This window comes from Lepus europaeus, chromosome 21 (assembly GCF_033115175.1).
Source record: "Lepus europaeus isolate LE1 chromosome 21, mLepTim1.pri, whole genome shotgun sequence".
NCBI classification, from domain to species: Eukaryota; Metazoa; Chordata; class Mammalia; order Lagomorpha; family Leporidae; genus Lepus; species Lepus europaeus.
The window spans coordinates 44,747,372-44,770,495 of record NC_084847.1 but is presented as its reverse complement, the minus strand read 5'-3'; the positions used below and the strand labels follow the sequence as shown (position 1 = coordinate 44,770,495).

The following is a 23,124-nucleotide window of genomic DNA, read 5'->3' as shown; positions in this document are numbered from 1 at the left end:
AAAGAAATGAATTTGATGATGTTGAAAGTTATCTTACCACAAATTCTGTGAATGTACTCATGGTTATTTTCAAAAAGAAATATGATTTTTTTTCCCCAAAAGGATCCTAAAAATCTTATAACAAAACTATAAAGCTGATTTGCATGTTTACAAAATCTTGAATAGCAAATATAGGCAACTCATATATAAAAAAAAACAAAACACATTTGTTCAATGGCTATTATTTGTGAATTACCAGGTACTGCTACGCACCTATCTGGAATCATCTATCCTCAAAAAACCCACTCAACGTCAAGTAAAATCTTGACATACAGTCCATCCATCCTTCTTCTGGTGCCTGCCAGCTGACTTGTTTACTGGTTACTACAATAGCAATGATGTTATAATATCTGTTCTATCAAGTACTAGCCCCTTGCTGCCAATATTCATGGCTTTACAGCAATGGAATGTTAACCATTTTATGCTCTAGGGATACTTTAAGAAAATATTGATTACCCATTTTACTCTTAATTTTTGAAAATTCATTCAGAGCTTATTTAGACTGAGCATGAAATATACCACCTAAAAGAAATGGGTGTTCAGCATCTTGCTAGCTGTGCTTAGTAGACAGTTCCTGTAATTTGGAAGTGGTACTTCCTCAGAAGTCTACTTTCTTTTTTTTATTTTTTTTAATTTTTATTTATTTATTTTTTTGACAGGCAGAGTGGATAGTGAGAGAGAGAGACAGAGAGAAAGGTCTTCCTTTTTGCCGTTGGTTCACCCTCCAATGGCCGCTGTGGCCGGCGCATCATGCTGATCCGAAGCCAGGAGCCAGGTACTTCTCCTGGTCTCCCATGTGGGTGCTGGGCCCAAGCACTTGGGCCATCCTCCACTGCACTCCCGGGCCCTAGCAGAGAGCTGGCCTGGAAGAGGGGCAACCAGGATAGAATCCGGCACCCCAACCGGGACTAGAACCAGGTGTGCCGGCACCACAAGGTGGAGGATTAGCCTGTTAAGCCATGGTGCTGGCCTACTTTATTTTTTAAAAGATTTATTTTATTTATTTGAAAGACAGAATTACAGAGAGGTAGAGACAGAGAGAGAGGTCTTCCATCTGCTGGTTCACTCCCCAGATGACCGCAATGGCCAGAGCTACACCAATCTGAAGCCAGAAGCCAATAGCTTCTTCTGGGTCTCCCATGCGGGTGCAGAGGCCCAAGGACTTGGGTCATCTTCTACTGCTATCCCAGGCCATAGCAGAGAGCTGGATTGGAAGAGGAGCAGCTGGGACTAGAACCAGTGTCCATATGGGATGCTGGTGCTTCAGGCCAGGGCGTTAACCCACTGCACCACAGTGCCGGCGCCTCAGAAGTTTATTTTCTGTGTCACTGGGGATAGTTACATCTGTGTATTGAATAGGTACCTAGATTATAGCAATCTTGAAAAAAACACTTGTAATCGTTAGTGATGTAATACCATCAGTGTTGCTTCCCTAAGTGACAGCAATCTGCTTCTGCCTTCCACATGCACATTGTGGGACTAGATGGAGTTTAATTTGTATATCCCTATGATAACTCTTAGGAAAACAGCTTCTCATCTGTAGATACAGATTCTACTGGAAAATAGAGTATTGTTAGGTGGAATTACATCTTGGAGTATTTCTGCTTACTTTTTCTGTTGTTATTACAGGAGAAAAATGGAGAGTAGGGGGTTCTTTGCTTTTTAAAAAAAATCTCCATGAGTATTCCTATCTAACTATATCTTAATATTCCTACTTTTCCCATCTCTCTTTCCCATTTACTTTTCCCCTTCTCTGGTAACCACTATTCCACTCCGGGCTTCCAGGAGATCAATTTTTGTAATTTCCACATGAGTGAAATCATGTGGCACTTTCTTTCTGTTTGTGCTTGGACAGTACATAATGTATACATGGATTGAAACATCACATGGTACCTGATAAACATGAAGAATTTTAATTAAATTTTTTATTTTTAAAATTCTATTAGTATTAAATATAATAAATAGGTTACCTCAAGCATTCAAGACAGTATTAAAAACAATTAAATATGTTCTTTGAGAAACTCTCAGTTATAGTAAAAGTAGAGATAAAATACATATATTTTATTATATTTTTGTACCCAAAGAAGAATGGTACATATGTGATTACTTCTTAAACACAATGAGTTAATAGAACTACATTATTTGGCTATGATTCTGTGTTTTGCTTCTTTGATTTGGGGAAGAAAATCTTTCTAGGTATTAGGACAACTCAAGGAAAGAAGTGAATCATTTTGCACTTATTATTGGATATCTACTATATAGGGAAACTTTTCAAGTGTTAATACATTATTTTTAATTACTTATTTTTATTTATTTGTATAGACAGAATTAGAGACAGAGACAGAGTTCGATCTTCCTTCTGCTGGTTCACTCTCCAAATGGCCACAATTGCTGGGGCTGGGTCAGGCCAAAGCCAGGAATCTGGAACTCCATCCAGGTCTCCCATGTGGGTAGCAGGGGTCCAAATGCTTGAGCCATCTTCTGTTGCTTTCTTACGTGCATTAGCAGGGAGCAGGACTGGACTCAAACCTGCATTCATACAGGATGCTAGCATCATAAGCAGCAGCTTAACCTGCTGCACCACAATGCCACAATGCTGGCCCCAACACACTTTTTAAAGAAGTTATAATAACTATTTGTTCTCGGCTACCAGTCTGCCACCAATGAAAGATTAGAAGCTGGAAGGAAAATGAAATGTTTTGGGGTTTTCTTTCCTTTTTCCTTTTTTTTTTTTTAATCTGTGTCAGCATGACTTTTTCATGTGACATTCTTTGCATTGTTTGAATAGAAAAAATAGAAAAGTTGTTTATCATTAGAGGGATATTGTATCCAGAATGAAAAATATCACACAATCATGTCTTTTAAACTTTACTTTAGAGGGTGATTATAGTTAATAATATCTAACCTCCAGAGTACTTTGCCCACATAATTGTATGGTATAACTTAGCATTGCATTTTAGGACAGTTATTAAAACCTTGAAGTCAGTATAAAATATTGAGAAATATATGGGAGAAGGGAGCTGAAAAACTGTTTTTGCTGCATAAAATTAAACATTGATTAAAAAGGAGCAAAGATTGTAAAAAATACCATCTCACACAAAATGAAATGCCGACTTGATGTTTTAAAATATTTTCAATACTTGAAACAGAGTGGTGAAAATAATCATACAAAGTGAAGATTTTTCAATGGAAAGTCTTTAGTGGAAAACTTGGGGCTCAGGAGAACGGTTTGAAGAAGCTCAGAGGCTTTATGTATCTATGCCTTGCTGCTTGCATTTATGTATCAGGGGCAACAAATCAAGATCGTGAGATACAGGGATCTCAAATGAAGAGGGGTGTGGGTTTGGCATAGTGGTTAAGATCCCACTTGGAACACCAGCATCCCATATTGGAGTGCCTGGGTGCTGCTTCTGATACCATCTTAACTGCTAATTCTCATGCTGGGAAGCAGCGGTGATGGCTCATATGCTTGGGTCCCTATCACTCATATGGGAGCCCCAGAGTGGGCTCTAGCCTGACCCAATCTGACTCTAGCCTGACCCAGTCTGGACTACTGAGGACATTTAGGGTGTGGACCAGAGAATGGTAGATCTCTGTCAGTCTGTCTCTGAATCTTCCTTTCAAGTAAATAGATACATACAACTCCCCACAATTAAAAAAAGGGGGGACTCCTAGGGAGACAGGAGTAATTGTAATGGCTCTAGGATCTAATTTGGGCCCATGCCCAAGAGCAAAACCTGGGATCATAGAACACTTTGAATAATTATAAATATGTCATGGTTCTTTACACAGATGTGGAAATAATTTTATTTTTCAATTCCATCAGTTATATATCTTTGTAATTGTGACGTGCCTTATTAATCTCTGGTCCAAATTAGAAAATATGGCTTATACTTCCATATATTCATCAACTTAGCTAAGCCTTACTTTTGCCAAAATTTAATCATATGTATTTAATCATTTATTCATCCTTTTAAAATATTTTGTTTATATAAAAAGAACAAATTCCATGTATTTCCCTTTCTCCTCCTCCCATATTTTTCTTTTAATTTTTACAATGACATTTTTCAATTTACTTATTATTTTAAAAACATTATTAATATGAGTTAGAAACTTATTTCCTGGTTTGACACAAACGATATTGTGAAAATAATAAAAATAAAACTTCATTTAGACATTTTAATAGATTGGTATGATTTTGTTTTGTTAAGGAAATATCTGTAGATTTATACTTAAAAGGAAAAAAAAAACTGCTCATTAAGGCAGTTGCTCTGGTATCACTAACCTTGAATTTAAAAGGTGGGAAGGCTTCCTTATTAAAGTTCTTGAGGACAGAGAAGTTGGTTAAACATCCCACACTTCAGATGTTTATGTAAATACTGGTTGTTATACTTGAAAAGTATTGGATATCTTCTAGAAGGAATTTCATAGCCCTTAAATAGTGGGCTTAATTTGAAAAATATTTGATTCCTCTTGTGTAGCTTTTTTAGTGACTCCACAGTAGTTGAGCTTTTCATTACTGTTACTATTCATAAACTAATTGTGGGGTGGGCATTCAGTGTGGTGGCTAGTCACAGCTTCAGATGGCCACATCCCTAATCAGAGTGCCTGGCCCAAGTCTCGTTCCTGGCTCCTCTGATTTTGATTCAGCTTCCAGCAAATATTCACTCTGGGAGGCAATGTATGATGGCTCAAGTGCTTAGGTCATTGCCACTCATGTGTAGGACCAGGATGGAGTCCCTGGCTCCTGGCCTCAGCCTGACCCAGCCCCTCTGTTGTGGGCATCTGGGGAGTGAGCCAGTAGATAAAAATGGATCTCTCTCTCTCTCTCTCTTTCTCTCTCTCTCTCTCTCTCTCTCTCTCTCTCTCTCTCCCTCTCTTTTGACAGGCAGAGTTAGACAGAGAGAGAGAGACAGAGAGAAAGGTCTTCCCTCTGTTGGTTTGCCCCCCAAATGGCTGCTAACATCGGCACCAATCCAAAGCCAGGAGCCAGGTGCTTCTTCCTGGTCTCCCATGCAGGTGCAGGGCCCAAGCACTTGGGCTGTCCTCCACTGCCTTCCTGGGCCACAGCAGAGAGCTGGCCTGGAAGAGGAGCAACTGGGACAGAATCCAATGCCTTGACCAGGACTAGAACCCGGGGTGCCAGTACTGCAGGCAGAGGATTATCCTAGTGAGTCGTGGCGCCGGCCTTGCCCCTGGATTTCAAATTTTGTAATAAAAACTTTTTAACACAAATTTTCAAAAACTTCAGTATTTTTATTTATTTATGTTAATTTTATATGAAAGGCAGAGAGACAGATCTTCCATCTACTAGTTCCCTTTCCCAATGCTCACAATAGCTGGGGCTTGCCCAGGCTGAATCAAGGAGCTCAGAACTCCATCCTGGTCTCCCAAGCAGTTGGCAAGAACCCAAGTACTTGAGCAATCACCTATTTCAAGATTGAGTTTTAATATTTGAACTTGAAATGTAAATATGTAATGGAAATGCAAGTACTACACAAAGTAGCAATCCATTTATATAGTTACATCTGTGCTTATTAATATTAATTGTCTCCTTTGGATAGAAACTTTTTAAAAGATTTATTTTATTTATTTATTTGAAAGAATTGAGATATGAAGTCAGAGAGAGAGAGGTTGTCCATCCACTGGTTCACTTCCCAAATGGCCACAACAGCCAAAGCTGAGCTGATCCAGAGCCAGGAGCTTCTTCCAGGTCTCCCACGTGGGTTTAGGGGCCCAAGGACTTGGACCATCTTCCACTGCTTTCCCAGGCCATAACAGAGAGCTGGATCAGAAGTGGAGCAGCCAGGACTTGAACCAGTGCCCATATGGGATTCCAGCAGTGCAGACCGAGGCTTTAACACACAGTGCCACAGTGTCAGTCCCTTACAGAAACATTTTAATCTGCACACTGAAGATGTTTACCAAGTTGTTTGATGATAAACATGTCTTTCACAGTTTTACAGATGTTGTAAGTGAAGGAAACAAATGCTAAACCATGTCCCTAGGCTGTCACTTTCTTGTTTGTTTCATCCCAGTGTTTAAAAGCTTTAAGCTTTTGATAATTTTTGAAAAGTTACAGAAATCCCTATTCTATAGCCAAATTACAAAAAAGTGTTTACTTTGTTGAATTACCTAAATTATATTTAAAAATTAACATGAATAGTGTATAAAAAGTGTATGTTTTAGAACAACAACAAAACAAAAGATTGATTTATTTGAAAAGCAGAACGACAGAGAGCTTCCATGGACTGATTCACCTCCCAAAATGCTGCAGCACCCAGGTCTGGGCCAGGAGGAAGCCATGAGCCTGGAATAATCATGCTACTCTCCCACACAGATGGCAGGGGCCCAAGTACTTGGGCCATCATCTCTGAAATGATAATATTAGATATTAGATATTAGATACTCTCAGATCCATTAGCAAGAAGAAGAATAAACTTGAACTGGTGTTCTGGTATGGAATGCAGGCATTGCAAGCAGAGGTCTAACCCTCTGTGCCAGAATAGGCACCCCTACTCCAGAAGCATCATCTTAACTGCTGCACTGAACACCTGCCCCATTTCTACAGCCTCTCTGCAGTATTCTATGTATATATTATAGAAAGATTAAAGCAAACTAACATATCTGTCACCTTATAAAGTTCATCATATTTTTGTGTTGGGAATGCTAAAAATCTGTTGTTTTAGAAATTTTGAAATATTGATACGTTACTTTCAACTGTGGTCACCATGCAGTGTAATAGGTCATTAGAATTTATTTCTTCAGACTAACTTTGTAGTTGTTGATGAATGTCTTCCCTTTCCTTTTAGATAGTATAAAGATGGGTTACTTTTTTTTTTTTGAAAAAAAAAAAAAAAGAAAAACGGGATTTGTTGATTTTCTTTAACCTGCCAATAGTCCTTACAAAAAGTTTTTTCTTCTTTTAAATAAATTCACACAAAGAAAGAGAGATAGAAAGCAATGGTGGTGGCCAGCCAAAGGAGTAATTACATTCATCTTTGTGTGTGTGCGCACCAGTTCTGTGTACATCAACATCGGAAAACTCCACACCTAGAATCCAGAATCTTAGCGCTGCCAGCGGAATGTCGAGACGGGCACGTGGAAGTTAAAGGGTTTCTCTCACTTAGCTCCCTTTCAGAAGGTACCCCGGACAAGCTGGTTCCCTTCTGTACTGTCACAGAACTTCTGCATACATTCTTAGTCCTAGTCGTGAGAGGCTGAAAGAAACTCAATTTGCAGTCCAACACAAAGGGGGGAATTTCTAAAATAAATAATCCAACAGTTTTTTGCGTTTTTAAAAATTATTTATTTATTTATATTTTTTTAATTTATTTTTTGACAGGCAGAGTGGACAGTGAGAGAGATAGAGAGAAAGGTCTTCCTTTTTGCCGTTGGTTCACCTTCCAATGGCTGCCGCGGTAGGTGCGCTGCGGCCAGTGCACCGCGCTGATCCGATGGCAGGAGCCAGGTGCTTCTCCTGGTCTCCCATGGGGTGCAGGGCCCAAGCACTTGGGCCATCCTCCACTGCACTCCCTGGCCACAGCAGAGAGCTGGCCTGGAAGAGGGGCAACCGGGACAGGATCGGTGCCCCGACCGGGACTAGAACCCGGTGTGCCGGCGCCGCAAGGCGGAGGATTAGCCTATTGAGCCACGGCGCCGGCCCAATTTTTTATTTATTTAAAATAAAATAACCAAAAAAGTGTGAAGTTACAAAAAATGCTGTTTAATAATAATATATTAAAACTGGAAATAAAAAGGGAAGACACATCACAAAATTTTAGGATTAATATGAAGGTCATAATTTAACATAAAAGAATATGTTCTATGAATTTGCCATCTTGATAAACATGAACAAAATTAACAAAAAAGGGCATAGTTTGGCAACAAATACGTTTTGATAAGTTAAATAAGCTTTTTTATATTGATGTGCAGTGACAAGCAAAATTTTTGCTCTGCAGTTTCTCAAAGTTACATGAAGTTTAAATCCCAGGGGGAAAAAAAGCACGGTGTGGATGCTCTAAGGAGAGATCTACTGTATTCTAGAGCAAAAAACCATTAAAGCTACTTCTACAGAAAATCGCCTTACACAGATACTGTATGTGGAATGAATACCATTAACTGCTCACCCCTTACATGTTTTTTTGTTGTTGTTGTTGTTTGTTTGTTTTTTTAGCTTTTCTCTCATTTTTGTTACTTTTTTTCCGTAAAAGATGTCATGAACTGGGGAACTTTAGCACCAAAATCAAGTCTCTCATAGTCCACCTAGCGTCCCCTTCCTCTCCACTTTAAAAAAAAAAAAAAAGAAAAAACTTAAATCACAAAGTCCCACGGATGTCAAAATCTTCGTGTCCGCTTTTCCCAGCCTTCCTTCCTGCAGCACTAGCAAACCTGGGCAAGATTAGTCAACAGGGGCTCGGGATGGAAGGAAAAAGACTTTCGGACATCAAGATAAGGTCCTCCCCGACCCCCCAAAACCCAGGTCTGCCAAGAACAACTCTCCTCCGAGGCGGGCGAGGGGTCCCAGGAAGGGAGGAAGAAGTGTGTAGGAAGCTGAGACAGGCGCAGGCAGGCGCAGCTCTGTCACCCGAGTGGGGAGCTGCTAGTTCTGGGTCACCTCCCCCTCCCCCTGGGCAGAGGCTCTGGGAGGCCGAAGGGCGCCCCCTGGCGCTGAAGAAGCAATATAGTCACAATGACAAAGTTCGGTTACAAGGCACTAAGTTGCACCTTTTTTTTTTTTTGAGCAGCTCTGTGTTGCCATTACATTCGGCATCTCTCACAAAATAGCGCTCCCTTCACTCCCACCCGTTGTCCTTGATCATGTGGGCAAGCTCAATGATGAACTTGCCTTCCTTGTACTTCTGGCTGCTCTCAAAGGCGTGCTCAGGAGATCAGGGCCACCACGGGGAGGGCTGGGCCTCCTGGGTGTGGCAACCCTGCGGCCGGGCGGGCACTAATGTATTTCCACCCCAGCGTGGTCTTGCAGTACTGGCAGTAGATGTCCGCCACCGCGTGCAGTCCGGTGAGCAGTACCCTCTCCTCAGCGGGGCCGCAGCCCACGTTCACCGCAGAGTTGAAGGGGTAGGCTCGTCCTTGACTTCCCTGAAAGGACGTGGAGATCAGTTCGTCGTGGTTGGCCAGGTGGGCTCTGCAGTGGATGCAGCTGTAGGTGCGGTGGCAGCTGGGCAGGTACGCCTGGAAAGTTTTGGATTTGGTCATCTTCACCATGTCTGCGGGCCACTCCTGACTCAGCTCAGCGCCGGCGCTGGGCGAGCTGCGGCTCTGAGGGGTCTTCTGGCACAGGAAGCACTGGAAGGTGCACGCAAGAGCCGTCGTCGTCTGGGGGAAGGCGCGTGGTGCCGTCCACACCGCGGGCACCAGAGAATGCCACTATGGCCGCTCATCGGTCCGCACCCTGGCACGCAGCGCCCATCCAGCACCAGGCCTCCGTCGGCCTCCAGCGCTCTCAAGCGGCCCCGGCGCAGCCCGGGAGGTGCTGTGGCCGTTGGCGCGTCGGCAGAGCGCAAGCCATCCTCCCACCGCCTTTTTTTTTTTTTTTTGAGGTTTATAGGAGAGATTTATTTGAAGAAATATTACAACATATAAAAACTACATAAAGTCTTAATTTCCACTCGGACAGTGGTCATTTGATATAATGCATAGTAAAAAACGTTTAAAATCCGGAGTGCACGGAGAACTGCACGGAGCGCCCGCCGACTCCGGCAGCTGGGACGCACACCTCATGACAGCCCCTCGGTGGCCGGGGCCACGCACAGCGCGCGGCCCGGACTGGGCACGCGGCACGAGGACAGCGCGCGCTGGCGGGCGGGGCTAGTCCAGGGCGACCTGGTCCTCCTGCTTCACCTTGGCTGAGGCGCTCTCGCGCGCTCTGGCCAACACACACAGCTTGACCTCCAAGCCGATGGCCTTGGCCAGGGGAGGCGGCATGGTGTTGCCCACCTGCCGGCGCTTATCCAGGATGTTGCCGAAGAGCCGATAGGTGTCAGGGAAGCCCTGGGAGTGGGCGCACTCCCGCACGCTCACCACGCGGTGCTGCTTGGGGTGCAGCACGCGGCCCTGCTTGCCCATGGGCTCGGGGTTGGTGATGGTGGTGCTGAAGAAGCCGTCCCACTCGAGCCGCCCGTAGAGGCCGGCCCAGTGGTTGTGCCTGTTGCCCGTGTGGGGCAGGCACCAGGGGATGAGGGTGTTGAACTGCCTGGCCATGGGGTCGCACGCCTTGCCCGCTTCCACGCAGGAGCAGACCCCGTGGAGGGCGCCTGAACTGCTGCGGCCGTTCTTGCGGTCGTGGTGGGTGTAGTGCAGCTTCTTGGCCAGGGTGCTATCCGACAGGCGCACTTCGATGTTGGGCAGGTCCCGCCAGTCGGAGCCGGGGGCCAGCGGGATGTGGCGCATGCGGGCGACCACCAGGGCGCTCATGTCCTTGCAGATGTGGTCCCTGAGGATGGGCTGGTACGGCGCACCCCGCAGCTGCCTCTGGAACCAGGACTGCGGCTCCCCGTTGTAGGAGATCTCGGGCGCCGAGGCACCGTTCCGGATCTCCGGCAGGTCAGACATGGTGTCCCGCACGGTGATGGTTCGGAACGGCCCGGAGCTCAACCTGGTGATATTGCTGATGAACTTCTTGTCGTCCACCACGACGCTCAGCTGGCAGGCCCGGGGCGCGAACACATGCAGCAGCTCAGGGAACAGGGGCAGCTTCTTGCTGAGCGCCGCGGCCAGGATGATGGCCCGCCTGCGTGTCTGCCCCACGCCATACTGACCGGCCTGCAGCACGCCGAAGGTGCACTGGTAGCCCATGCGGACCAGGCAGTGCAGGGTGAGCTTCAGGACCATGGAGCGCTTGAAGGACACGAAGTTGCGCACATTCTCCAGCAGGAAGAAGCGCGGCCGGTAGTAGTCGCAGTAGCTGAGGAAGGAGACCACCAGGGAGTTCTTGAACTTGGAGTAGGTGCGCCAGTTGAAGCGGTTCATGCCGCTGAAGCCCTGGCACAGCGGCCCGCCGCAAGCATCTCCACGTCACCCTTCTGTGGCAGCCGCTGGCCTATGGAGTTGGTCTTCTCGCAGGCCATGACCAACTTGAGCAGCACGTTGCAGTCCTCCGTGAACACCGTGCAGCCGGGGTTGTTGAGCCGGAACGCCTGGGCTGCCGGCTCCCACATCTCGATGGCCCACAGCGTCTCCGAGATGCCCACCTGATGGAAGCCCTCCGACAGCCCCCTGCAGCCCGAGAAGACGTCCAGCGTCTGCAGCTTGGGCAGCTTGATGTCCAGCTCCGGCTCGCTCGGCTCGCTCGTCGGGGACCTGGTCTTGCTTTTCCCTTTCCCTTTGCCCTTGCCCTTGTTCCCAGGGCTGCGGGCATGATTGGCGTGGGGGGGGTCCTCGAAGCTCTTGCTCTTGGCATTGTAGGCCTCGAGGAAGTAGAAGCAGTCGGGGCTGCCGAGTAGTCCTGCAGGCACTCAGGTAGGTCCTCCTGGTACTCCATGGTGCAGCGGCCCTGCACGGCCTTGAAGTCGTTCTTGGTGGTGGAGCTGTAAGGAGAGCGAGAAGCATTTCTTCACCTCCTTTGGGGCCTGGGACCACTGCTTCCTCCTCATCTTCCGTCTCTGGCAGAACGCGCTTCTGGAAAAGACACTGAGTCCCCGTGAGCTCTGGCACCTGGTACATCAGTGCTAAGGCTCGGAGCTGGACCTCACCAGCGAGGACCAGGACTACGTCTGCCCCTTGCAGCTGAACGGTCTCGGCAGCCCCAAGGAGGTGGGAGATGTGATTGCCCTGAGCAACATCGCCCCGACCGACCACAGGGGCTGCTGACCACAGCCAGGAACCAAGCCCTGTGGGTTCGTGCCCAGGCCGCGTCACCCCCAACCTTTCCCGCGCCAGCAGCGATGCCGACCACAGGGCAGAGGAGGACAAGGAGGAGCGACGGACAGCCAGCCAGACGCCCCGTCCAGCCAGACTGCCACTCCACTGGCAGAACCCCCAAGCACAGAGCCCACCCCGCCTGACGGACCCACCTCCCTGGGCCCCTTGGACCTGCTGCCCAGTGAGGAGCTCCTGACAGACACCAGTAACTCCTCCTCATCCACCGGGGAGGAAGCCGACCTGGCCATCCTGCTGCCTGACCTCTCGGGCAGGCTCCTCATCAACTCCATCTTCCACATGGGTGCTGAGCAGCTGCAACAGATGCTGTTCTCAGACTCGCCCTTTCTCCAGGGCTTCCTGCAGCAGTGCAAGTTCACAGATGTGACCCTGAGTCCCTGGAGCAGGGACACAAGTGCCACCAGTGCCGGGTGCTGACCTACACCATCCCCATCAGCAACCTGCTGGGTCCCAAGAGCACCTCTGTGGTGGAGACACAGACGGTGTTCCAGAGCAGCATGCAGGCCAGCAGCTGCATGGTGGACTCAGAGGTGCTAACCCATGGCATCCCCTACCAGGACTACTTCCACACCACCCACCGCTACTGCATCCTGGGCCTGGCCCGGAACAAGGCCCGGCTCTGCGTGTCCTCCAAGATCTGCTACCACAAGCAGCCCTGGAGCCTGGTGAAGTCTCTCATCGAAAAGAACTCGTGGAGTGGCATCAAAGACTACTTCAATCACCTGGAGCGAGAACTGTCCAAGGCCAAGAAGCTGACCCTGGAGGAGGGCAAGAAGGAGGCCCGGGGGCTGCTGCCAGGCCTACGGAGGCAGAAGCAACCCGAGATGGAGGAATCACAGCAACGGGCCCCAGCACCCGGACCCTGACCCCGGTGTGCTGGCAGGCCTGCACCCTCAGGCTCCCTTGGCTCCTGCTTCTCTGAACCAGCCGCGGACCAGGGCCCAGGGGCCGGCATCCCCAGTGCCCCGGTTCTCATCAGCATTGTCCTCATTGTCCTCATCACCCTCAATGCCCCCCTCTTTTACCGTCTGTGGTCCCTGGAGAGGACGGCCCACACATTCGAGTCCTGGCACAGCCTGGCCCTGGCCAAGGAGAAGTTCCCCCAGACAGCCACGGAGTGGGCTGAGGTCCTGGCCCTGCAGAAGCAGTTCCACAGTGTCGAGGTGCACAAGTGGAGGCAGATCCTGCAGGCTTCTGTGGAGCTGCTGGAAGAGATGAAGTTCTCACTGGAGAAGCTGCATCAAGGCATCACCATCTCAGACCCTCCGTTTGACCCCCAGCCACAGCCCGACCACAGTTTCTCTTGAGGTCTCCAGGGCACACAGCTGTCCCCAGATGGACACACACAGCCCAGTCCCGGTGGCCACTGCTGGCACAGTGTGAGTGCCGGGAACCTCTCGCCTGCCCCTCCTGGCGGCGGCCCTGCCAGGGGCCATGCAGATGTGGGGACCATAGGAGCAAGATGCACTTTAGAGCAGCATGTGCGAGTCCAGCCACCGTTGCCCGCCCGGCCTTCGGCAGGACCCCACTAACTTATTTTACATGTTCGGTGTTGTGTGGGGGGGTGCCTCCTGGGGTGCATGACTCCCTCAGCTCTGGGTTTCATGTATTATATTTATTTGGGGCTGACAGAACCCCCAATAAAGGGTTGGAAATGAAAAAAAAAGACGCTCTGAGCGAGGAAGATGGCTGCTCCCCAGCAGCAGGCTCCGGGGGCGTCTTCGGCCACTGGTGTATCAGGCCCAGGGTCGGGTTGCGGCCCCGGCCCCCAACAGCAGCCGCCACTGCCAGCACAGCTGGTGGGCTCATCGCAGAGTGGCCTACTGCAGCAGCAGCAGCAGCAGGACTTCCACCCTGTGCAGTGCTACAAGATGCTCATCCCGCAGCTCAAGGAGAGTCTGCAGACCTTGATGAATGTTGCAGCCCAGAACTTGATTCAGAACACTAACATTGACAATGGACAAAAGACCAGCGATGGATCCATCCAGCGCTTTGACAGGTGCCTGGAGGAGTTCTACACACTCTGGGACCAGCTGGAGCTCTGCCTGTGCCTGGCACACGAATGCCTGTCCCGGAGCTGTGACAGCGCCAAGCACTCCCCGACGCTGGTGCTCACGGCTACCAAGCCTGATGCGATGCCTTTTCTTTTGCGATTTGGCACTTAAGGCTTAAGTTGGAAACAGGCGTCTACTGACGAATATGGGACTTGTCTGTTTTGCGCATTGAGTGGGCTGTGAAAACCGGGGGGGGGGGGGGGGGCGTTTCAAGTCAGAAGAAGCTACTGATAAATGGACTTGTCCTCATGTTAGGCACAGACACCAGGGGGGCGGGGGGCACGGGGAGGGGCACTCCAAGGTTCTGGGTGTGTAGGGGAAAGGGTTGAGTTTAACCTTGCTGGGGGCCTCAGGTGGGTAGGGGGTCTGGGGGTGTGGGGCGGGGCGGGGCGTAGCAGGCAGGGGGTTCCTCCCTACCCTGGCTTAGTCATCTGAGATGGAAAGTCTGCTGAAGATGGGCAGACGTCTTGAGTTGTCCAAGCTAGGGGAATCGGAGCCACTGTGCTGCTGCTGGAACTGCTCAGGTAGCCCTCCTGGTCCGATAGCGAATCCTGAGGGCTGGGGGGCGACTCGGACATGGGCAGGAAGAGGAAGGCGGTCTGGGAGCCGCCGTCTGGCAGCCCCATGCTAGGGGCAAAGAGGTTCGCCAGCTCCCGGCTGGCAAAGGCGAAGGGGTTATTGGTGCCATCGGGCAGGGTAGGTGAGCTCAGGATGGGGGGTGGGGTGATGGACTGGGGCTGTCCAGCAGCCCGAGGTGGCGGCACCAGGAAACCCAGCAAAGCTAAAGCTATGCTGGAGGCGGGGGCGGTCAGCGGAGAGGCAGGGCGCAGCGCTCCCCTGCGTTGTGGATGAAGTAGCAGCGGGGCCATAGGGGCGGAAGCTGATGGTGTGGAAGGTGCGGCACAGCTCCGTCTTGTACTTGGGGAGGCAAGTCAGGCTGCGCAGCTCTTGGATGCCTGCTGGCACTTGACCCTGTGCTTACAGGCGCCGTTCTCCTCGAAGGGTTGGCACAGCTCCGTCTTGTAGCAGCTCGAGTTGACCGGGCTGTCCCTGGCTGCTTCTGCACCGGCAGCAGCCGCTCGCCCCCTTTGGGGAAGGAGCGGTCTCCGAAGCTGCTGTCCCGGGAGCTCAGGACCGCGGCCGGCTCGCCCTTGAGGCTGCTAAGGAGTTGGTTCTGGTGGAATTTGGAGCTGGGTAGGGTGACCGAGTGCTTCCGGGGGGAGCCCCCGCCGGCAGGGGTGCCCACTGCCTTTCTGTCCAGCAGGCAGCCCGCGGTGCTGGGAGCGCTGTAGTTGATCATCTTGTTACCCTTGCATAAAACTTCGCTCAGGTCGAAGATGGTGGCAGACACGAGGGTGGTGGTCATCTTGAGCGCTCGCACAGGGGACAGAGGCGAGGGTCTGGTGCGTGGGAAGGTCCCGGTGCGGGGAAGGCGCAGCCGCTGGCTCTGAGGTCTGGACTCCCGCGGGCCTGCTCCCAGCGCCCCTCGCCTGTCTCTCTCCCTAAACCTGGATTTCTTGCCAACAATGTAGTTTGTCTTGCTTTTTATCTACTGTGACAATTTCTGTATTTTAATTCTTGTATTTAGAACATTGATGTGTAAAGTGATTATTGATATAGTTGTATTAATAACTACCATATTTATTTTTCTATTTCTTGTCATTGTTCTTTATTACTATTTTGTCTAATATACTTTTCTGTATTTTATGGTCTCATTTGAGCATTTTACACTTTCAGTTTTTCTCCCTTTTTTTTTTTTTTTGGACAGGCAGAGAGAGAGAGACAGAGAGAAAGGTCTTCCTTCCTTTGGTTCGCCCCCCAAATGGCCACCATGGCTGGTGCGCTGTGCCGATCTGAAGCCAGGAGCCAGGTGCTTCTTCCTGGTCCCCCATGCGGGTGCAGGGCCCAAGCACTTGGGCCGGCCTCCACTGCCATCCTGGGCAACAGCAGAGAGCTGGACTGGAAGAGGAGCAACCAGGACAGAATCCAGGGCCCCGACCGGGACTAGAACCCCAAGTGCCAGCACCACAGGCAGAGGATTAGCCTAGTGAGCCACGGTGCCAGCATTTTTTCTTCCTTTTTAGCATATTATACTTTTTAATTTCCTTAATATAGTTGCTGTAGAGTTTGCAGTAAGCATTTACAAGTAATTTAAATCCATTTTGTAAATAACACTATGCCACTTGACACATAGTGGAGTCTACTTCATTATTTCAATATATTCCTTTTTTTAAAAACCTTTATTTAATGAATATAAATTTCCAAAGTACAGCTTATGGATTACAATGGCTTCCTCCCTCCCATAACTTCCCTCCCACCCACAACCCTCCCCTTTCCTGCTCCCTCTCCCCTTCCATTCACATCATGATTCATTTTCAATTCTCTTTTTATACAGAAGATCAGTTTAGTATATATTAAGTAAAGATTTCAACAATTTGCCCCCACATAGCAACACAAAGTGAAAAAATACTGTTGGAGTACTAGTTATATCATTCAATAACAGTGTACAGCACATTAAAGACAGAGATCCTACATGATATTTTTAAAAAATTGATTAATTTTCTATGCAATTTCCAATTTAACACCAGTTTTTTTTTCATTTTCAATTATCTTTATATACAGAAGATCGATTCAGTATAAAGATTTCATCAGTTTGCACCCACACAGACACACAAAGTGTAAAAATGATGTTTTAGTACTAGTTATAGCATCACTTCACATTGGACAACACATTAAGGACAGATCCCATATGAGACATAAGTACACAGTGACTCCTGTTGTTGACTTAACAATTTGTTCTTAATTCCATCCTCCAATTCCTTCTATCATTCTCTCATCTATACGTGTGTGTATAGACATGCATAATGAATAAAATTAGCCCATTTCAGAGTAAGTAAAAAGTTTTTTCTTATTCTTTCTCTGGCATTCCTTTTCTCTTTATGTCCATTTGAATTTCTGACTGCTTTCCTTCTCTAGCAAGAACCTCCTTTAACAGTTCTCACAAGGCAGATCTAGAAACAAATTCCCTTACTTTTTGTTTGAGAAAGTTTCTATTTCTCCTTCATTACTGAAGGATACTTTCACAGGGTATAGAATTCTAGTTTGGTTGTTTTCCTGCAACACTTGAAATATATCACTTCACTCTTGAAGAGAGGCTAGATGGAACTTTTATTCCGTATGGTTTGTTACTTAAGGTTTCTCTTTCCTCTGTAGTTTTCCAAGGTTTTTTCCTGGGTCTTTGGTTTCTTGTGAGGCTTGAATATGATATGTGGTCGAGGTGTATTTTGTTTGCATTCATCCCACTCAGTATTCCTAGATGTGTGATTTGGTGTCTGATGAGAATTTGGACAAGTCCTCTGTTTTTTCAAACATTTCTTCTTTCCCTTTTTTCCTTCTGATATTCTTATTACATGTACGTCACACTTTTTGTAGTCCCCTCAGTTCTTGGATAGTCTTGTTTTGTTTCTTGGAATTTTTTTTTCTTATTTTGGGGAAGTTTCTACTGAAATATCCTAAAGTTTGGAGATTCATTCTTCAGCCATGTCCAGTCTGCTAATGAGCACATCAAAGGTGTTATTCACTTGCATTGCTTTGTTTTGATCTCCATCATTTCTTTTTAATGCTTTCTTATAATTTCTCTGTTTATGTAATTATCCATCTGTTCTTGAGTGTTGTGTATTTTTTTCTATTGAAGTCCTTGTCACAGTCTTTTTTTTAAGTTCTGTTCTTATAATTTCAACATTCCTCCTATATATGACTCTGGTTCTGATGCTTTTTAGTCTCCTTAAATTGTGACTTTTGCCCTTTAGTAAGCCTTGTAATTATATTTGAAAGTTAAGCATGATGTACTGGGTAAAAGGATCTATGGTAAATAGACCTTTAGTAGTACTAGTAAGGTCTAAAGGTAGGAGAACCAGTCTACAGTTGAATGATTAGCATTCAGTCTCTTGAAGAGCTGATATCCCTGGATTGAACTTCACCAGTGCCTCTCAGTACCCCCCCCCACCTTTATGTCGGACAGAATGACTAGAGGGGCTGCAGTTATGCATTTCCTTTCCATATGTGGATAGCTAGAAGGTGTTGGAATTAGGCATTTCCCTATCCCCAGGTAGGTCAAGCTCTAATACAGTTCTAACAGGCTAGGCTTTTGTGAAATAAGTTCTCCTGAGGGTAGACCATGTTAAGAAGAATAGAATGCTCTGCAGTATTTCAGAATTGTTGGTTTCCCCATCTTCTAGCTGCCAGCATTGATATTCACTGCCTGTTTTTCTGCCGCATTCCCGGGGAAGATCTGGTAGAGCTCCTAGAGGTAAACCTCACAAAGGTTTGTGGACCACCACATGGTTGGGTGGCCCAGGGATTTTTGCTCACAGTTGTCCACACTGAGGCTCCAGTAACTAGTTGATTACAGTTGAGGCTTTGCAATCCTGGCATTGTCAGAATTTTCTGCTCTAGCAAGTTGAGGTTCTCTGTATCTGTCACTGAAATTTTTGGGGGAGTGATTCATGTTGTGACGGTGCTTTTCTGACAAATTTAAGATGAACAACAGATTGGCTGGCCTTTCAAATTATTCAGCTTTTGACTTGTTAGGACAGGGTGGTGACTTTTAAGTTCCTTCATGTGTTGTACCAGAAATTGGAAGTTAACTTAGGTTTCTGGAAAGCATGAATCACAGCTTACTCATTCTCTTTACATCCCCTTATGGAATTTGCATCATGCCTCTCAAATAATTGGTTCTCAATGTGTGCTTTACCTAAACTTTTCTGTCATCATTTCAAATGTTGAAAATCCCTGATGGTTTGTTTGTTTTTCTTTTTTCTTTTTGTTTATCTGTTTTAAAGTGTGATACCTACACCGTTAACAGGTCTTGACCTAGAATCTACAGTTCAAATATGTAAGTAGCATTTGTCCCAGCTTTAATCAAGGTAACTATCCCTTATCTCATATTTATAACCCAAAGCCCACCTTATTTCAGGTATATGGTAAGCAGAGGCAGCGTTTCATGTGCACTTGAGACATTACCTTGGCAGAGCAAATTTTCTGTTCTCTAAATTTAAGTGCTGCCTGCTTTACTACTTATATTGACATATTAAGAACTTGAACTCTGGAACTACTTCTTTTTTGATGCTAGTGTATTTACCTTGGCCCCAGAAGAAGGATTTATCAGAAAATCCATTGTTCTTTTTATTGCCTAATACCTTAATCTTCCCCCCAAAGTAATTGTCCATGTCTCCTTACAGCATTCAGTGGTTTCAATCAGCTTTGCTCAGGGAATGCAAATGGTTGATGGGAATGTCAGCATAGAGAAAGAAAGATATTAAATTGATGTTATGACCAACTCCTTTATTCAATTTAAACCCTAATTTCTCCACTCTCTAGCTTGGTTTATTGACTTGAAGTCTTCCCCATGGTTCTAGCATCCCATATGGGCACTGGTTCCTGTCCCTGCTGCTCCTCTTCCAATCCAGCTCCCTGCTATGGTCTGGGAAAGCAGTGGAAGATGTCCCAAAGTCTTGGGCTCATGCACCCATGTAGTTGACCTGGAAGAAGCTCCTAGCTCCTGGCTTCAGATCAGCCCATCTCTGGCTGTTATGGCCATTTGCAGAGTGAACCAGCAGATGGAAGATCTTTTTCTCTCTCTCTCTCCCTTTCTCTCTTTCTGTCTGTAACTCTACCTCTCAAATAAATAAATCTTTAAAATAAAATAGAGATCTTCCATCTGCTGCTTGACTTCTTGAATCCTCAGGTGGCCACAGGAGCCAGGAGCTTTTTCCAAGTTTCCCACATGAGTGTAGGAGCCAAAGTAAAAGTACTTGGGCACCTTTTGCCACTTTTCCAGGCACATTAACAGGGAGTTTAATTGCAAGTGGAGCAGCCTGGGCTCAAACCTGCACTGATGTAGGATGCCAGAGCCACAGGTGGAGGTTTAACCTACTACATCACAGCACTGACCCCAAGATGTTCAATTTAGCAAGGGAGGTAGAGTGTTTTGTGATAGGGCTAAGTGCAGCCAAAGGATCTAGGGGGTCTTGCACCTATAGTTTTGGATCTCTGTGATGTTTTCCTGCTTAAGTATTTTTTTTGTTTAAAAAGATTTTATTCATTTTGATCAGGGAAAAGGACAATCTCAATGTCAACTCATCACCTAATCATAAATTTGAAATTACAGGATTCACTACCTACTGTAACTACTGACAACAACTGAAACTCTCTCTCCCCTTCCCTATTGTTGCATGTTCAAATAAATGGAATCCCTTCCAACAGCCAACAGTGGTACTTGGCCTAGGTCTAAGGTCAAATAGTAAAGCTGGAGCAAAGAAGGCCAAGAGCACTGTAACCAGATAGCCCACAAGTACATCATTCATCAAAGTTGCAGGCATCAAATTCTTAAAATGGTGGGAATCAGCACACACACACACACACACAGAAAACAAAAAACTTACAGTGGTAGAGTGTGAGACCCATTACTCTACATGTGAACATGGATGCCAACTCCAGAAGCTAATATGGAACCATGGAAACCAATTTCCCTAAACCAACCTATACTGCATTTAAAATTCAAAGTTTCTATTTACCTAGGACTTTTTCTAAAACCTAGATATAAAACTTTCTCCAGTGCACCAGGAAGACACATTATGTGACTCAAGTCACATATGAAATCAACATTAACACACCTGACTTAATGCATATCCATCACTCCTTCTGTGCCTGAACATGGAAATAAACAGCAGTTAACTGCTCAGTTCATGCACTAACTGCATTAAAAATGGTATTTAGCTATCAGTAACTTTTTCCTAACTTGACATGTTAACAGATTAACCCAGCCTCCTAAGAATGCCCAAATAGAAAATATTTAGTCTGGTAGCTTACCAACAGAACACAAGGAAAGTATTCTGCCAATACTTCCAATTTTAATCTTTTCGCTCTAACTTCAATGGATACCATCAGACCTGTCTGCCAAAACCCTTGTCAATGCTCTTGTTAAACCAGAGTGCCTACTGATTTTACAGTAGTATCTGTTCATCTGGAGATTTTTAAAATCGAAGGAACTAAAGTCAGAATATTAAGATTAGCAAAAGTTTTTGCAGGGAAACCACCAATTAACTCTTTAGCAAGTAATTAGGAAATCATAAATGGCTTTCCAGAGACAGGAATAAAGCAAATGGGAGCTATTGTATTAACAATTTCTGTTGTAAAAGTGAAAACACAATCTAGAAGACATAGGGTCTACCAGAAAAGCCTCCACTAATCCCAATACAATGGCTTTCATAGCCTCCAAGCAACCAGAAAGGAAAGAACATTACTCAGGGATATGGTAGAAGCCTCAAACAAAGCACAGGATGCATCTACATGAACAGGGAACAGGATCATACTGTAGCTGGCTATTCATGAAGGACCACAGTGTGTCCTTGTAGACTACATATGCCCTACAAAATAAACTGTGCCTTAATTATTGCTTATTTAAAGTACATCTTACAGAGCTATGCAGTACCTGATGCAGAAAAACAATCACATAAGGAAGCATTTATTTGAGGTTTAACATGAAATCATACAAATAAAATTTGTATAAACACAAATCCACATTGAGTCGTAACACAGATAGCAAAGGACAAAGTAAAAACAAAACTAGTTGGTGGCTATATACAGTCGGACACATTTGTGCCTTGTACACTAGAAAGTCGTTTACAAAATAATCATCTTAGATCAACAGAAGACCAATCTTCAGTGTCCTCCTGCAAGATGGGTTTCTTTAGCATCTCCTGTTTTCTCCAGAGTCCTCCTTTAGTATGGCTGGTAATTATTTTGGTGATTGCCACCCCCTCAAGATGCCTTGCCGTAAGTGCTCTGTTGACCACTGTAGTCTACATATCCCTGTCCATATCCATAGTTCCCATAGTTATACCCAGTATAATCATATCTGCCATAGCCACTATAGTTTTGATCACCACCATAGGCACTATTGTAATTTCCATATCCTTGATCATAATAGTTATTAAATCCTTGGTTCCAGTTTTGGCCTTGACCTTGGCCATGACCCCTAGTACCACCCCGGCCACCAGCTGCAGCACCCCTTCCTCCTTTTTGTTGTTGCTGTTGCTGCCTATATACTTCTTTAGGTTGTGCAACTTTGATTTCACACTTCCCAGAACCAATTTGATGGTATCTGCTTCCCAACAATTTCCTGGCTCTTCATCTGTGTATGTGATAAAGCAAAACCCTCTTCTTTCATTTGTTTTTGTATCCATGGGAAGTTCAATGTTTCAATCTCTCCAAAGGCTCCAAAATATTCTTTAATTTGCTCTTCAGAAGTATCTGGACTCAATCCACCCACAAAAACCTTTTTAGGGGGTTCTTTCCCTTTTAAATCTTTGACCCTTTTCGGGTCCATCAATTTGCCATTCAGTTTGTGTTCTTTCAGTTCCAAAACCTTATCAACACTAGCAGCATCTTTGAAAAGCACAAATCCAAATCCTCTTGATCTTCCCATGACCGGATCTGTTTTAATTCTACAGTCTACAACTTCTCCAAATTGAGACAAATATTCAGTCAGATCTTTCTTGCTTGTATCCCAGCTCAAGCCTCCAATAAACATTTTACCGTCATCCTGCTGATTCTTGCTTGCGTTGATCTTGGTTCCCTCCGCGAACTCCTCTATGTTGCTGTACTCGTTCATATCCTCCATGGCGGCGGAGCAGTTGGCAGGGGGGTGCTGGCACACGGTGTGGGTCCCGGCGGCCACGGCAGCGGAGCGTTGTATGGAGCTGGATTTAAAATGGCGGCGCAAGAGTTCCTGCTTAAGTATTACTCTTCTTCATTCTTCATGATACTCAAACGGGTCAAACACTCCCACATGCCCAACACTACACTTGATCTTATCCAAAAGGTGGAGAAGTGATGTGCCCGTACACCTCTTCACACACTCTTTCCGAATATAAAAGTTTTTTTTTTTGTGGAGAGAGCCATAGAAATCTATGATAAACAAGTATATTTCCATAAATTGACAGAAACTGAACATTCTCATGCCCACAACTGTCCTGCTACCAAGTTACACTGAGAAGTCAATGTCATATAAGGAAGGGGTTCACACTATGCTGTTTACAGAAAATAAGGCAACTCCCTGGCTCTCTTG

At 46.2% G+C, this 23,124-nt stretch overlaps 2 protein-coding genes and 4 pseudogenes across 2 annotated transcripts; 2 read left to right on the top strand and 4 right to left on the bottom strand.

The window, feature by feature from the left end:
* Positions 1–8,817: 8,817 nt before the first annotated feature.
* On the bottom strand, positions 8,818–9,783 carry LOC133750519 (protein yippee-like 1; annotated as a pseudogene).
* Positions 9,784–9,870: 87 nt separating this feature from the next.
* LOC133750518 (DNA (cytosine-5)-methyltransferase 1-like) lies at positions 9,871–11,587 on the bottom strand (the record flags this gene model as incomplete). Its single annotated transcript, XM_062180097.1, is given in 3 exon segments — positions 9,871–11,066; positions 11,069–11,500; positions 11,503–11,587. Coding segments are annotated over 3 exon segments (1,713 nt in total), but the record flags the coding sequence as incomplete, so codon positions are not given.
* A 2-nt stretch (positions 11,588–11,589) lies between these two features.
* On the top strand, positions 11,590–13,247 carry LOC133750517 (protein Aster-A-like; annotated as a pseudogene).
* Positions 13,248–13,625: 378 nt separating this feature from the next.
* Positions 13,626–14,105, top strand: LOC133750516 (mediator of RNA polymerase II transcription subunit 29-like). The gene has a single exon (XM_062180096.1). It carries the CDS (start codon positions 13,626–13,628, stop codon positions 14,103–14,105), a length of 480 nt encoding a protein of 159 aa, XP_062036080.1.
* A 312-nt stretch (positions 14,106–14,417) lies between these two features.
* LOC133750904 (mRNA decay activator protein ZFP36L1-like) lies at positions 14,418–15,386 on the bottom strand (annotated as a pseudogene).
* A 6,277-nt stretch (positions 15,387–21,663) lies between these two features.
* Positions 21,664–22,706, bottom strand: LOC133750621 (heterogeneous nuclear ribonucleoprotein D-like; annotated as a pseudogene).
* Between the last annotated feature and the right edge of the window lie 418 nt (positions 22,707–23,124).

What these genes read in the sequence shown, in the direction of transcription:
- LOC133750516 (XM_062180096.1), top strand. Translation starts at nt 13,626, where the DNA reads ATGGCTGCTCCCCAGCAGCAGGCTCCGGGGGCGTCTTCGGCCACTGGT.